Source organism: Oncorhynchus mykiss, chromosome 2, assembly GCF_013265735.2.
Source record: "Oncorhynchus mykiss isolate Arlee chromosome 2, USDA_OmykA_1.1, whole genome shotgun sequence".
Classification (NCBI taxonomy): domain Eukaryota; kingdom Metazoa; phylum Chordata; class Actinopteri; order Salmoniformes; family Salmonidae; genus Oncorhynchus; species Oncorhynchus mykiss.
Genome location: NC_048566.1, coordinates 64,012,090 through 64,027,935, shown reverse-complemented (window position 1 = coordinate 64,027,935; position 15,846 = coordinate 64,012,090). Strand labels below are relative to the sequence as shown.

General features: G+C 43.2%; 1 protein-coding gene across 2 annotated transcripts in view; it reads right to left on the bottom strand.

Moving 5' to 3' along the window:
* nell2a (neural EGFL like 2a) overlaps positions 1–15,846 on the bottom strand; it is a 102,762-nt gene that overhangs the window by 64,253 nt on the left and 22,663 nt on the right. Inside the window, exons 6-12 of one of the 2 annotated variants that reach the window (XM_021567998.2) lie at positions 13,722–13,794; positions 13,548–13,630; positions 13,109–13,237; positions 9,964–10,066; positions 7,919–8,010; positions 6,080–6,185; positions 5,630–5,758 (exon numbers count right to left, since the gene is read on the bottom strand). In XM_021567998.2, coding sequence (XP_021423673.2) covers positions 5,630–5,758; positions 6,080–6,185; positions 7,919–8,010; positions 9,964–10,066; positions 13,109–13,237; positions 13,548–13,630; positions 13,722–13,794 — 715 coding nt within the window. The remainder of the gene's footprint in view (positions 1–5,629; positions 5,759–6,079; positions 6,186–7,918; positions 8,011–9,963; positions 10,067–13,108; positions 13,238–13,547; positions 13,631–13,721; positions 13,795–15,846) is intronic. The other variant, XM_036952885.1, reaches the window with a different exon arrangement.

The window sequence follows — 15,846 nt, the reverse complement described above, 5'->3', positions numbered from 1 at the left end:
TATTGTATAATATATGTGTCTCCACACACCTGGCCTACACTATTGATGGATTCAAGACAAGGTCATTTTAATTGACCTCGGGAGCTCAGTTTGTCGGTGTCAAAGTAGCCTGTCATTTCGATCATTTGTGCGATATTAAAAAAGATTCTGCCGAAGTCTCCAGTCAAGTAAAATGACTTAGAATTGCATGGAATTCGTTTATAAAAAGGCCACTTTTTCCCCCAGACCCCAGCCTAAAAATGTGCCCATGTGTGCAACCCCTGCAAGCGCCCGACTCTACTACCCCATGCCACTCCACCAATGCAATGATATGCATGCAAAACATACACCAGTTGAACCAATGTGTTTTGGTTTGCATTTGAATGCCACCAATGTGCAAATAGCAATAGTCAAAACGGAGAAGCATTTAGAACGATGTCCTTTTGATCTCGGGACAAAATGGTGTAAATAAGCCTGTGTGAGTGAATCATCTGAATAAAGGAGGTCTTTGAAGAAAAGAGACACTATACTCATTTTCAGATACGCCAGAAAATAATATGAAAACAATTATTTGAGTATAAGAAAACAATGCGAGCTGCTCCGTCCCTTTTCTCCTGTGGTACTAGAGTACTAATATTAGCTTCAACCTTGGGCGCTTTACAGATGACTCAATCTAGAGCCAATCACAGTCTGTCACTTGGCCACAGCAGCTTGGCTTTCACTCTAATAGAGATGTTTAATACACTACCCATCACATGGATCTGTGTTGGAAAATACGCCTTCTACATGACTGCCTTCTGAGGGGATGGGGCCCTGTGCTTTTCTGTCTGAGAGAACAGCACTCTATGAGCAGAGAGAGGCTGGGAGAGGAGAGTCTCCCCCTGAGGCTCTGCTACCACTGCTTCTATGAAACATTTACACAGGAGTGATCTCATAGGCTATGTTCAGCACATCAGTGACCTAGGACTGTTTTAAAGAGCCAGTGTATTTATTTTCCTGAGATACCACACCGATCTGATGCCAACCAGATGGCTGAAGGGAATTGTACGTGTACACGGCGTACTTTATTTACATTATGTATATTGTGTACATTATGTATATTGTGTACATTATGTATATTGTGTACATTATGTATATTGTGTGTAGCACATGAGCCTGTCTATTGGAATCCATCTCATGTCTTCTGTGGTCTGATACTGAGGCTGACAAACAGCTATTCCATCTGTATACTGACGCATACCAACCCTCAACAGCAAAATGGTGTAGCTACCTTTGTCCCGACTATTATAGGAACACCAACATTCTCTCAGACACTTGTGTGATCCTCAAAACAACTATGTTGGCGGTTCCGATTCTTTTTGCAGGGCACAATACTCATAGTGTAAATGATTTCCAGAAGCCCCTCAAAAAAAATCAATTGCTTTTGTGAGAACATCAGAAAATTGAGTCAATTTTGTCCCTCCGCAGTTTCAGAAGTAACCCTCTTCACACCCCCATCCAATTTCATACAGGGACCTGGGTCGCTCTCGAGATGAGTCTGGTTCTAACCACCACTGTGTTGAATGGAATGGCTGGCATTGAAACAACTACAGATCTTATTCATTTCCAAACATGTCACAATACTGCTGTTGGGTGTTTCAGCATCTTCTCTCAGGGGATACTGGATGCAACTACAAGTAAGTGAAATAGAGCCAAATCCTATATTGAAATAGGCCCACAACTTCGACCTTCACGTTTACCCTGGGTGTACAGGAACTTGGACACGTCTTCCTCCTAGATTTACAAGTATTTACCAAACTTCTTCCCTCCAACTTAGAGTGGGCAAAAGCACCAGTCTCTGCTGGCTTGAGAAGTGGTGCAGCCAGTACGCAGCGGAGGGAGGTGGAGGTGGTGAGTTTAGGTGGTGAGTTGAGGTGGTGAGTTTAGGTGGTGAGTTGAGGTGGTGAGTTTAGGTGGTGAGTTGAGGTGGTGAGTTGAGGTGGAGGTGGTGAGTTTAGGTGGTGAGTTGAGGTGAATGTGGTGAGTTGAGGTGGAGGTGGTGAGTTTAGGTGGTGAGTTGAGGTGGAGGTGGTGAGTTAAGGTGGTGAGTGGAGGTGGAGGGGGTGAGTTTAGGTGGTGAGTTGAGGTGGAGGTGGTGAGTTTAGATGGTGAGTTGAAGTGGAGGTGGTGAGTTTAGATGGTGAGTTGAGGTGGAGGTGGTGAGTTGAGGTGGAGGTGGTGAGTTGAGGTGGAGGTGGTGAGTTTAGGTGGTGAGTTTAGGTGGTGAGTTGAGGTGGAGGTGGTGAGTTTAGGTGGTGAGTTGAGGTGGAGGTGGTGAGTTGAGGTGGAGGTGGTGAGTTGAGGTGGAGGTGGTGAGTTTAGGTGGTGAGTTGAGGTGGAGGTGGTAAGTTTAGGTGGTGAGTTGAGGTGGAGGTGGGGAGTTTAGGTGGTGAGTTGAGGTGGAGGTGGTGAGTTGAGGTGGAGGTGGTGAGTTGAGGTGGAGGTGGTGAGTTTAGGTGGTGAGTTGAGGTGGAGGTGGTGCCATGCGGCAGGAGCTTAACCTGTAGCCCAGAGACCTTTATACTCCATTAATTGGAGACAGGGGGCTGATAGCATCTTCAATTATGCAAATTCCCTGAGACATTATAATTACCTGACCAACTGATCATATTTAGCATGTTAAAACAGACTGAGAGGAGGTCAGGAATGGCTGTTATCTTCTTAACACATGCCTTTCCCCTCCTGGTTATTAGAGCCAATGAACATGTAACCAAAGACATCGCACTGATGCTGGTGAAGGTGACAGAAGAGAGAAGTTGGAGGGAATTCATCAGCTTGGTAAAAGTGGGGCATGTATGCATACAGGCACGGAGTGAAGCAACGAGGATGAAAGGGATATGGAGTCGAGATTTGATGGCTTATTTGCGCTTGTCATCAACGTCATCCATAGATTTAGCTCCCGGAACCCCACATGTATTACTATGAGTTGGGTGAACATTGTAGATTTTACAGCACCGCAGATGGAGAAGTCACTTCACTCTGATCATCCCAGGAAGATTCCGTAGAGTAAGAAGCAAAGACGTATGTGAGAATTTCCACTGAGGAAGGGAAGGGCCGGCGAAGACATCTATATTCACAGTTTGTTTATATAATGTTTATTTGCATGTATTTTAGTAGGCAGTTCATGTGATTAAATGTCCTTGAAGTATTGACACATTTTCCAATCTTCAAAAGTGGAGGGCCAAATCGCCATAGAGTATAAAACATATCAGCATCTGTTATATAAGAAAACAATCATGAAAAGATCAAACGCATTGGGTGTATGGCAACCAACAGGCGGAATGTAGCGATGTGCTACGCATTACAGCTGGATTTCTTCAAACGCTAATAACAGGGAGATTACATGCACTAGTGTGTTAAAGCAGACTTGCTTGCAACCAAAAACCCATGATAAAAAACCCCCGCAGATCATTTGATCTCTCGTTGTTTCCGTGTCAAGTGATTATGATACCAGACAGCTGCGTCTGCTCTTTACTCCCGCCCCCAGTGAAATATCGACCTATCAGGAGCACCGTAAGGCTGATGAATGTAAACAAAATCGCATTTGAGTATAAGAATATAGACGTAATAGGTCTTATTCATTCAAACGTTTCACCTTTAATGGCTAAATAATATCATATATTCATTTGAAATAACTATTAGCCTGCATTTTTCATTTGATTAAAAAAATACAGATTATAAAACTCAATCGACTTGATTTAGTTACACATTTCAAATAGTCCTGGGATATTTTATCTTGATAAGACAGTTGCATTTAATGGATTACATGAATTGAAAACAAATAAAATAACATGAGCTACACCAGCATTAGTTTTCCATTCATACAACGTGTCGGTACATTGCCACAGCTAATGAGGAAATACTTTATTTCATTTGTACAGGATGATTGTCAAATAGATCAACCGCCCTTAGTCTTCTCAAAAAGTAGGTCCCAAGTTGTTTTTGATGATAACACCCACAAGAGGGTGAAAATATCTCGAAAGACTTTGGTAGCACGCGAGACTAAGTTAACGCCGACATCATCTTTCAGGGAGCGATAATGTGGCAACCAATAATGGTTGCAAATAAGATCAGCTGTGCGGGTGAATTTAGCGCGTATTGATGGTTTAACGAGAGATCAGCTGTGCGGGTGAATTTAGCGCGTATTGATGGTTTAACGAGAGATCAGCTGTGCGGGTGAATTTAGCGCGTATTGATGGTTTAACGAGAGATCAGCTGTGCGGGTGAATTTAGCGCGTATTGATGGTTTAACGAGAGATCAGCTGTGCGGGTGAATTTAGCGCGTATTGATGGTTTAACGAGAGATCAGCTGTGCGGGTGAATTTAGCGCGTATTGATGGTTTAACGAGAGATCAGCTGTGCGGGTGAATTTAGCGCGTATTGATGGTTTAACGAGAGATCAGCTGTGCGGGTGAATTTAGCGCGTATTGATGGTTTAACGAGAGATCAGCTGTGCGGGTGAATTTAGCGCGTATTGATGGTTTAACGAGAGATCAGCTGTGCGGGTGAATTTAGCGCGTATTGATGGTTTAACGAGAGATCAGCTGTGCGGGTGAATTTAGTTTGGTTTAACGAGAGATCAGCTGTGCGGGTGAATTTAGCGCGTATTGATGGTTTAACGAGAGATCAGCTGTGCGGGTGAATTTAGTTTGGTTTAACGAGAGATCAGCCGTGCGGGTGAATTTAGCGCGTATTGATGGTTTAACGAGAGATCAGCTGTGCGGGTGAATTTAGCGCGTATTGATGGTTTAACGAGAGATCAGCTGTGCGGGTGAATTTAGTTTGGTTTAACGAGAGATCAGCTGTGCGGGTGAATTTAGTTTGGTTTAACGAGAGATCAGCTGTGCGGGTGAATTTAGTTTGGTTTAACGAGAGATCAGCTGTGCGGGTGAATTTAGTTTGGTTTAACGAGAGATCAGCCGTGCGGGTGAATTTAGTTTGGTTTAACGAGAGATCAGCTGGGAATAATATAGTAGCCGTCGATGGCTGTAATTGGTCCCGTTTGTTTTACTAGAGTTAACACCATGGCCTGAAACATCAGTGTGACATGCAATCAGCAATGAATATTCCCCGCATTCATGATGAATAGCACTACTTATGAGGGTCTCTGCTCATCATGCGTTCTTGGCTTTGAGACAAACACAGCTAGGGAGCGTATGTTCATGTCAATACACAGTAGAGACTGACCGAAAGTAGACAAAAGCATACAGTGATTTGACTGTCGGTGAAAGTAAGTCCCTGGATCGGACACTTTCCGACTTGCTAACTGGTTGAACGCGGCACATACTGTATATAAACTACAATCACTTAGCAAGTCGGACATTTCAGAGTGTCCTAGTTCCGAATAGCACGTGAACGCACAATCCGTACCTATGACTAATACCTCTACACAAATTACAGCAGACAGTCTGTCCAACAGTATGTCATCTCTCAATGTGTTGGAAGACTTTCTTTCAATTTTTGCAACCCCAAAATGATGCTGTCACAAAGCCCTTGCAGTTCGACCTAAGTTCACAAAATGAAAAGAGATTCTGCCACTCTTGGAGATAAACAGTTCAATCGAAGGTGTTTTATCAATTCTAGTGTTATTCTACTAGAATCCTTTGTGTACCTTCGCAGTATGCGTTGTCATCTCTGAGCGGGCGGAAGCCATCCTTGCAGCTGCAGCGGGCCCCAGCCTCCAAGTTAATACAGTCAGAGTGCTCCACACAGTCGTGACCCTCTGCACAGAAATCATGACCTAGGGCACAGAGGTCAGAGGTTACACACAGGTCACTCCTCTCAGACTGAGTCCAGGTGTTTTTTTGTTGTTGCAATGATTCCTGTAATGATTTGCTGATTCTTTTTAGGTTTGTAATCTGTTTTGTAGAGCAGTGGTTCCCAACCTTATTCGGTTACTGTACCACCAACTGAATATTTCCTATAGTCTCATGAGTTTTATTAAGCCAACTACCCCCAGGGGTCCTAGTACCTCTGGTTGGAAATCACTGATATAGAGTTTCACGTTTTAATACAGTACAGTGAAATGCCTTTATAGGCAGGAGTGTGTATTTTCCCATACCTCTGCAGACTTTGCAGCACCTGTCGGTGAGGTTGACTTGCTCGGACTCTGGACAGTTGAGCTCAGGGCAGGGGGTAGTCATGACGACCCGATGCATAGCCGTCTCCTAGTAACAGGGAAACAATGAGAAACAATATGAGACACAACCTCATTAGGGTTAGATTAGCTCAGCTGCTGGTTTCCCACAGATTTGATAAGGCACAAATTTAATCAGAGGCAATTAGGCATCCATGGTGTGCTTCCCTCTCTACTGTGCACAACTTCCCAACTAAAATGACATAATGATGGTGAATAGCAGTAATGTATACATATTTCAGGTTAGTGTTAAGAGCTTCTGCGCTGTAGTAAGACTCTGCATGTTGATTCTCTTATCTAGTGAGGTTTATGATAACAAATTGAACAGAGAAGGATATGAAACCAGTGCAATTGTCCCCGATTGTGTGATTAGACTGAGTAAATGTAATTAGGGGGCTCCCTCTCCCACCATCTCTTTAACAGCCATCTTTAATGCCCTGACTCCTCTCCACTCTTGTCTACCTGACTGATGCTGATTCATGATCCTTAATAACATCATTAACACACAACCGAGAAACACTCAGCCAGAGAAATACCAATCAAACAAACCAACTCAGAACACATCTATGACTAGCTGCGTTCCACACAGGGTGAGGTCAGCCACTATAAAGATAAATCAAATAGTTGTGTCCCTATATTTGTCACCCCCCCCCCCCCCCCCCCCAAACAACAACAAAAACTCCCAAAACCAGCAGCACAATGCAAAAAGTTACATCTAATCAAGACTAAATATCTTAAATTGAGTGATAATTATATATAAATGTATATAAAATTATATACTTTTTTTTTTTGCTAAATGATCTAACGTCATTGGCAGATAAGGCTTTTTTAGGTCAACATAAGCAAAATTAAGACAGGTAATTCATTTTTCCCCCAGATATTTTTGTAAGATATTTTACCTCAATCATGTTATTTAACCTTAAACATCTTATTAGGTAAAATATCTAGAAGAATATGTTGAAATAAGATATATTACTTGTATTAGGCCATTGTCAGGTTAATATAAAAGCAAAATGATGTGCCAATGATAATTTAGCTTGGTAAGAAAAATGAAAGAAAAACCATTATCACTCAATTTAAGATACTTAGGCTTGCTTACCCAGACGGCCATCCTGCTTGAGACTGTAGGACCAGGATGTCTCACACTGTCCACATTACACAGCCCTTTGATCTGCAGCTGTCTGGGACTGCTTCCGTGTCCGTCTGTGCCTATGTGTCTATACGTGTCTGTAGCTATGTCAGTGCCTGTGTCTGTATAAGACAGCAGTTGCAGTCAGAAAGCAAGGGCTGCCAATGGGCCAGGTGTCTGATCTCACCATACAGCCATCCGTCTCACACTGCACAATCTATATGGTCATACAGGAATATAGGAGCTATATTTGATGATGATTGATCGAAACAGTGATTGTCATGCTGTGACGGTTTGGGCCCCTCCTGGAAACTCAATTACTCAGTTCTGCCCATTTACTTTCCCCATTGAGCGCATAGGAAAAAACAGATCAATAAATTTAGCTGATGTTGACGGCCGACTGCAGTCTCTCATTCAGGCTTGATTTAGCCTCTGGCCTGATGAGAGCAACTCTAGTCTGGAATCACTATTTAACGAGGCTGTCCTACACCTTGTGATGAAAATTAATACACTGTAAGTGCCTGGTTGCTTGAATTATTGTCTTTTCGTGGCAGTTGTGGGAGTTTGTTTAAACCAAGTAGTGATGTAGGTAAGAAAACACCAATAGCATGCTTTCATAAGGGCTGTGTACTCACCCTGCACTCGGACAGCTGGCATCTGCCGGAGTTGTCGCGTACAGCTTTCTGAGCTCCCTCCACCAACTCTTCTTTTTTGAACAGGCATACCACTGGAAATAGACATACACACACACACACACACACACACACAAACGGCAGCACACAAAAAAAGGTGATATTCACTATACTGTGGCAGTCTGTGGCAACCTACTGTGGTGAAGCCACATAAGAAAGATTTTCATGTCTGTCCCTATCTGAAAACAGAGTGGGAGCATTGGACTTCAACGTGACACAGTATGACTGGGGGAAAGGCGATGATCTTACTTGGGCAGAAAATCCTATTAAATATGTCAGTTTGATGTGGAGGTTTGAGAGGATAGGCTACCTGATTATCAGAATTGCTAGAGGAAGACGTATATAGGCCAAACCCTAACCCCCAAGCCATTTCACCTGTCAATCAAACTGTGAATTATTATATCGGCACAAGAACCAGTAAAACAAACTAAATTGATTACCAGGAAAAGCATTGATGAAGTTTTGAAAAAGCTATTAAAAACATTGTGCTTGACAAGTCATCCGAACCAGAACCTAGCTCCCTGCCTCCCGCTCCGCGAGGAGGTAATGTACAGTAGGTGAACAGATAAGGTTTGCATTTGGAGAGGGAGTCTTCCTTTGAGTCTCTAACACCAAAGCAAGCTTAATGAGCCCTGTCTTTGTCTACCTCAGTGCTGTACACAGAGACACAGAGGTGGCAGAGTTAAGGAGGATTTATACCAGTGTGTTGATGTCAGATTAGGATGCTTAAAGGCCTTTCAACCCCCTGCGCCTGTCACAGCGCAGTGCAGAGTTGGGTAGGGAGAGGGAGTGTTTATGCCAACACAGCATGATTAGCGAGCTAAGCTAATGGATTCCCTTTGATAAAGAGTCAAACCGAATGTGGTATGAATAGTTTGACTGAGTCTGATTCCCATGGATCAGCTTGCACGTGTTTATGTGTGTGTTGATGGTGTGTGTGTGTGTGTGTGTGTGTGAGTATGGCAGTGAGTTTAAATTGAATTACATTTACACTTGAAAAGATGTACTGTGTAACCCAGGCCTCTAAAAATATATAGTCTGCCACACATTATACAGTGGAACTAGCTCTTCTTAGTAATAACAAGAGGCTTATTGAGACCAAACACAATGTTGAGAGAACCTTGGAATGTTGTGACGTACAGCATGCATGTTTAAGAGGAATGTCATCTCAGGAACTATACTGCTTCTATTGCTTTTGAAAGGTAAACACATCACTCACTATGGAGCTAATATTCTCTGAAATCCATCTCTATGTTGAAAACAGAAATGGAGGAAATATAAGTGGTAAGGTCCTGTATATAGGAGGATAATAGCGCTGCTTTCCTCCTATCTTCCGAGTCTGCTAGAAAAAACCTCTCTGTGTAGATACGTGATGAAACAGAATTATTTATCTGAAAAGAACACATCCACGGGCTAAGCGGTTATTGATCAAATAAAACAGACAGACATTTATCTTAATGTTTCATGGTCTGCTCAGCCAGACACAAGGCTACTCCAACGGCATCCTGCATCCATCTCATAATTCCGTTTTCTTTCTCCAGATAAACATGTTTTTCATGTTGTTTTTCCTCAACTTCAAATACGTTTTTTTTATTTTAAATTCGATTTGAAAGTCCATGATGAGCTCCCCCGCCTCATACAGTAGCATCATCCTGTCTAGTGTAAACAGGAACTAGTTCATCTCACATCCTGCGGAACCCTGGTGTTTGTTTCCCGTTTGTGTCAATGTAGCCACCTGTATTGATAAGCTGGCTGTTAAATAATTGGTCCATGTATATGCAAAAGGACGGAGCATCTCAGGGAGCAGTTTAGCAATGCAGAGCTGTGGTCAGTTGTCAGGCAGCCTTTACGGAGTGTTTTTGTGTGTGCATGCGCATGTGTCCGTGTCCGTGTGTGTGTGTGTGTTTGTCCATCTGTGTTTGTACGTCCATCTGTGTGTACGTCGATCTGTGCATGTGTATGTGTGTGTGTTAAGACATTTCACTCACGTTGGCACTCCATGCAGCAGGCGCCCTTCACGTAGGCAGGCGTGGTGCCCGCTGGGCACTGAGGGGATGGGCAGGAGATGGTCTCACACTGCACTGTGCCATTCTGTGGGAGAGAGAAATGACAGGAAGTCACTGAAACTGACAGGCAACAGTATTAAACACAACCTTCTTCCACTGACCTCAATTGGGAGTTGCGGATGCCTTGGAGAGGAAGGAAGGCTGTTTGTAATGTCCGGCTCGCTTTATGGAGAGCAGAGATCTGCATATAATGACGAGATGCTCATGTCTCCGCCCTAACAATGGAAGTCGTTGTCCCAAAGGCGGGAAGGCAAGGCGACAAGCTTAGGACCAAAATAAGCCCATAGAAATGCATTGGGCTTATTTTGGACAGATTTGGGCGAGAATGAAACCTTTCGCTTCACATCTTCCTCTCTGTGGGAAAGCACATCGACACAGCTGCAGGGACCAGCAGGACTTTTTCTCAACACATTGCAGAGGTAAAGATGGCTGTAGTAGAAGGCTTTGGCTAAGGGAACTGCTGTTTGACTAGACATGAAACTAAACTAAAGTTGTAATCCCGGTGCTGAGCTAGTGCATAAGCAGGCAGCTGTTTGTAGAATGTTCAGTCCCCTATTGACTGAGGTGAATAGAGCTACAGCTACTGTACACGGTGATAATGGATGGAGTCCATTTTGCTTGTTTTTGCGGCTCTCCAAATGGCATTTCAGAGTTTTTAAATTGTGTAGAAATGCAGTAAATGAGCGTAAAAAAAATGTTTGCCATAACCTAGGTTAAGATGAAATGATGCCCCGGCCTTCTTCCCCTAGAGCCTCTATAAGATATTCAGTCTTAAGAATTGAATAAGTACGAGGTGCTTCTACCTCTGTAACTCACCCACATTCCTCCCTGAGAACTGAACTCTACTTAAAGAAACATGGACTGACTCATCCACTATATTTGATACCATCTTAATGCTGTGACCTTTTAGTTTGAAAGGTTGCGGCTAATTGCCACGCGTAACGTAACGAACATGTCTATCTAATGGCGTAATTGCAGTCTTCATCGAGGACACGACAAGTCTATGAGCACCGACGATTCCTTGGACGAGTGGGTGAAACAAATCGCTGTTGATAATGATCATCTGTGGAGAGTAATTAGGTGAAAGATATATACATTCACAGTGTTCCTGAGTGGCGCAGCGGTCTAAGACACTGCATCTCAGTGCAAGAGGTGTCACTACAGTAGCTGGTTCGAATCCAAGCTACATCACATCTGGCTGGGATTGGGAGTTCCAATAGGGTGGTGAACAATAGGCTATCACTGTAAATAAGAATTTGTTCTTAATGGACTTGCCTAGTTGAATAAAAAATGATACTCACATTTTACCAATATAATGTACTAAGCAATACGGGATCTCATCAGCTGGCGCACATCCGCTCATTTGAGGAGTTCATTGTAGGGATATTCACAGTTATTTTTCGAATATCCGAACGGACGTTAGTATTCGAAAACTGAATATTGTATTCATTTATGCCTATTTTAAAGGCCCAGTGCAGTCAAAAAACATGATTTCCCTGGGTTTTAGATATATTTACACACTGATGAGGGAATAATACTGTGAAATTGTGAACAAGCTGTTGGTGGGATGGAGTTTTGGCCTGCCTGATGACATCACCAGGCGGTAAATGAGTTGATAGAACAATAATAAAGAGAGTTCTAAACGTCTCTGCCAATAACAGCCAGTTTTCAGTTTTCCCTCACAACTCAGACCACTCCCAGACAGTCCTAGAATAAACAATCACATTAAGGTACTTAATTGCTACCCAGAAATGATTTTATATTGAGATAAAAACAGCTGCATTGGACCTTTAACGTAAATCAAAAATATCCATGTGACATTGTTACATACAAGGATATAACATTACATTTCAAATTATTCATTTAATAAAACAAAAAACTTTTCAATGTAGTTTTTATGATGTGCGCCCCATAAAAAGACCGGTAGCCCACAGGTAGCCTTCACGTGTGTTGATTGTTGTTTATGTTGGTCAGTCAAAGTGGCTCCATGTGTAGCAAGTGGAGTGAGAGTTCACTAATGCAATGCAAGATGGAATAACATTTCGGAAATTAAAGGTTTGTGAAATGAGGAGTAGGCTCCAATGAGCAAGCAATAGCTAGGCTGTTGTTTTATCTGAATGGGGTTGGGGTGAAAGGGCAGCATTTGGCCTCAATTAGCCTAGCTAGCTATAGCTGGCTAACTTAGCTAGCTGGCTGGCTTCTCTAGTCTACTCCAGCCAAGACAGGCACTGTAATATGGGATGATAAATAACATTGTGGCTGCTACAAGTTAGTTCGTCTTGGCTGTAGCCGAGTCGGCTACTGCGTCTCTCTCTCTCTCCCTTCGTCTCCTCGCTCCCACACACACAGCCCCTCCACAGCTGCAGGAATAGAGCGCCAACCTCTCTCCCTTGCCAACCTCTCTCCCTTGCCAACCTCTCTCCCTTGCTCGGCAGTGCTCAAGTTAAAAACGTAAAAAATATATACTTTCTAAAATATCTGGATATTTGACAAAAAATGATATTACTCGAATGGTGAAATTATTTCAAACCCCCATCCCTAGTTCAGTGGCATAGAGAGGAATTGGTGTCTTATAGCTGGTAGAATGACAGGGGGTGAAATATGTCTGTTGATGTGGTATATAGTTATGCTCATAACTTCATTTTCTAATCATTCTTGCTTGGTGAAGAGGAAAGTAGACCCTAGAGAGGGTATGTCCAGCATGGCTGTCCTGCAGCTCTATCTGTATAATCCAAGTTACTGCGTACATTTTCTATCCTTCTTGTTTTCTGTCCTGTTTTATTTGGGAATCTAGGGCAACACTCCTTTCAATCCAATGCAGTAATGAGAACATAAGCCATCAACAATGGGGTATGGCCCCGCCTCCCCACCAACACTTGATGAACTGAAGCCCAAAACAAAGGCAGGGTCTACAATGGGGCCATTGAAACACACACACACACACACACACACACACACACACACACACACACACACACACACACACACACACACACACACACACACACACACACACACACACACACACACACACACACACACACACACACACACACACATAGCCCACCGTGCAAGTGCAGTTCCTGCAGCCATCTGTCCAGGACTCGTCCTCTCTGTAGACGACCCCCTTGACACTGCAGGTCCTCTCACAATAGCATCCATCCAGACCATTCATCTTCTCCTCCGCCCTGGACAGCTGGCCACGCCAAGCCCAGATACAAAGGGAGGAAGGGGGAGGGAGAGGGGGGAGTGAGCCTCAGATCGGTGCATATCATCCATCTCTATACACATGAAACAAGTCCTACTTCAAGCCCTGCTACAGTCGACCATGCACTAAAGGAGAGCTTCACAGTATAACATTATCAAAGTAGATTCATATAAGAAGGTAGACCATAGCCAGTATGGTTGCATCTTTGATGGTGAAGGAAACATGTTGAAGCAGAAACGAATAGCCCAAGCTATCACCCTTGACAACAAAGGTGTATAACCAGGATACATCCCAGTACCTTGCTGGATGTCTTGGCTAAGATATCCTGCAGTTCCATGATCTTCTGCACCAGTCCGTGGAAGTCATTGCAGGTTGGGCATGCTAGAAAAGAACCGACCACAGATCCAACATGTGTAGACATGCCTTAATGTTACAGGTGAATAACATTACAATACAATAGGTGTGGACTCACTCCGGTTGAGATCTGGGCACTGAGAGATGAATCCCTGAGGCAGGACTAGTATCTGAACATCCTGCATTACACCCTGCAGACGCACACCCACACAGAAAAAAAACCAGACTTAGTTACAGCCAGCACAGAGCATACTGTCTCTTCAGACTAAATGTGTCCTACTTGATCACAGATAGCACCTGAAATGAGAGGATAGCCATCATCAATGCAGTGGATGGTGTTATATAAAGAGAAGCTAAGGAAACTAATGCGCAATAGGTTGAGGAGAGATAACAGAGATGAAACATGGTCTAGTTTATTGTTCATTTACTGAGGCATGCAGGCACATACGCACGCACGCACACATACACATACACATACACACACACACACACACACACACACACACACACACACACACGCAATTTATCATCTTCAAATCTTGCACAACCTCAATAACTACTGTTATCAGAAAACAAATGTATGAAATATTTAGTGAATGTTACTGGAAATGTGTGTTTCAATATCGGGGAGGCAGTCTGACAAGTTTATTCTGAGTTATGTGTTCTCTGGACTGGTACAGTCTGTGTGGTGAGATAATTGGACTGAAATTGGATGCAAAGTGAACCAATGATACGGGAGTCATGAATGTAATAGCAATTTCTGTTTTCTCCTGATTCCCTTTGATAAGCATAACTATGAGATACAGTTTCAATTTGATTCATAGGTCTCTTAATTTGATAGCCTTTCGTCCTGTGGCCGAACCGCACATCCAGACACTCGGTAACCATGGAAACCTGGCCCCTTCCATTCCTTGAGTGGATTTTTTGGAGCCACGCAACTTATGAGAAATTGTTTTTTTAAATTGTCTTGCTACTTCAATTTACTGGCCATACATTCAAATCGAAAGAACCCAATTGGCTGATTCCTCATGGCAACATCAGGTCAGATGGAAGCAGGCATGAGTCATGTTTCGTTACACATGTTTCCGTCTCCCGGTAATTTAGACTCTGACTCAGTGGAAGGCTGAAAAACCGCCAGACTAGGGAAGATAACGCATGTACGTATCACTGATGAATGTATGCATGACGTGTTAAATGTTATTGAGCGGATGATTACTGTCAAAACGAGCTGCTTCCCAGACGTAGCCTACAGGGGTAAACCGTGCAAAGTGTCTGGTAATGAAAGATTAGGATCTAAGTGCAACTTAATTAGTCGTCAATTGTGAGTCATCTTAAGGATTTCTCCCTTATATACATCATGGTATAACATGAGGTGTTCCTGATGTTTGGTATACTGAGTGTATGAAGGATGTATAATATTGAACTGCTGATTGGGCATCATCCATTTCTGTGATAAAAGTGTCTGCCACTAGACTGTTATGGAAGCAACTTTTTTTTGCTTCCTCTAAACCCCTATACAAACAGAGACAAAGAGAGAGTGTCTAATATGTTAATTAAGGTTTTTTTTTTTTTCGTTAGAAGAGATGTGGCTTTCCTTTCCCAGCACTAATCAGGGAGGGAAAGGTGTGGTGGGCACACGACAAGACTAGTGGGTGACCTCCAAGTCTTCTTTCATCTGCCAATTAACGCTGAGGGAAATGCAACAGCCAGAAGCGACACACACACACACACACAGACCGATACACAAAGAGGCAGTCGTACCTACACACACGGAGGCAATATGTACACAGACACAGACACACACACACACACACGCACAGACACACATTCTGGTGATCAGTTTGTCCCGACAGCAGACACAAAGCACCACCAGTGTTGTTAAAAGCAGATGAGAGGACAATATACTCTAACTTATCCTTGTGGGAAGGTGTTCCTGGGGGGATTAAACCTGTGTGAGGGGCGATACATCTTCTAGTCTGATATAACAATGGGGCATGTTTAGTGAGTACGGTCCATTCCAAAGGCCTTTACAGATTTCTAGCAAATCAGTGTTTGTGGGATAATTACGCCGGCTATGCACAGCAGCAGTAAACAAGGGGGGGACACAATATATGGGACAAACATGTCAATTCATTCTTAATATGAGGGAGGGGAGAGAAGGAATGTAACATTTACATTGGCAGACTTGAGAAATGTGACCAATTCAATTCCCAGACTTGATAAATAAAGTCAATGGTTAAACA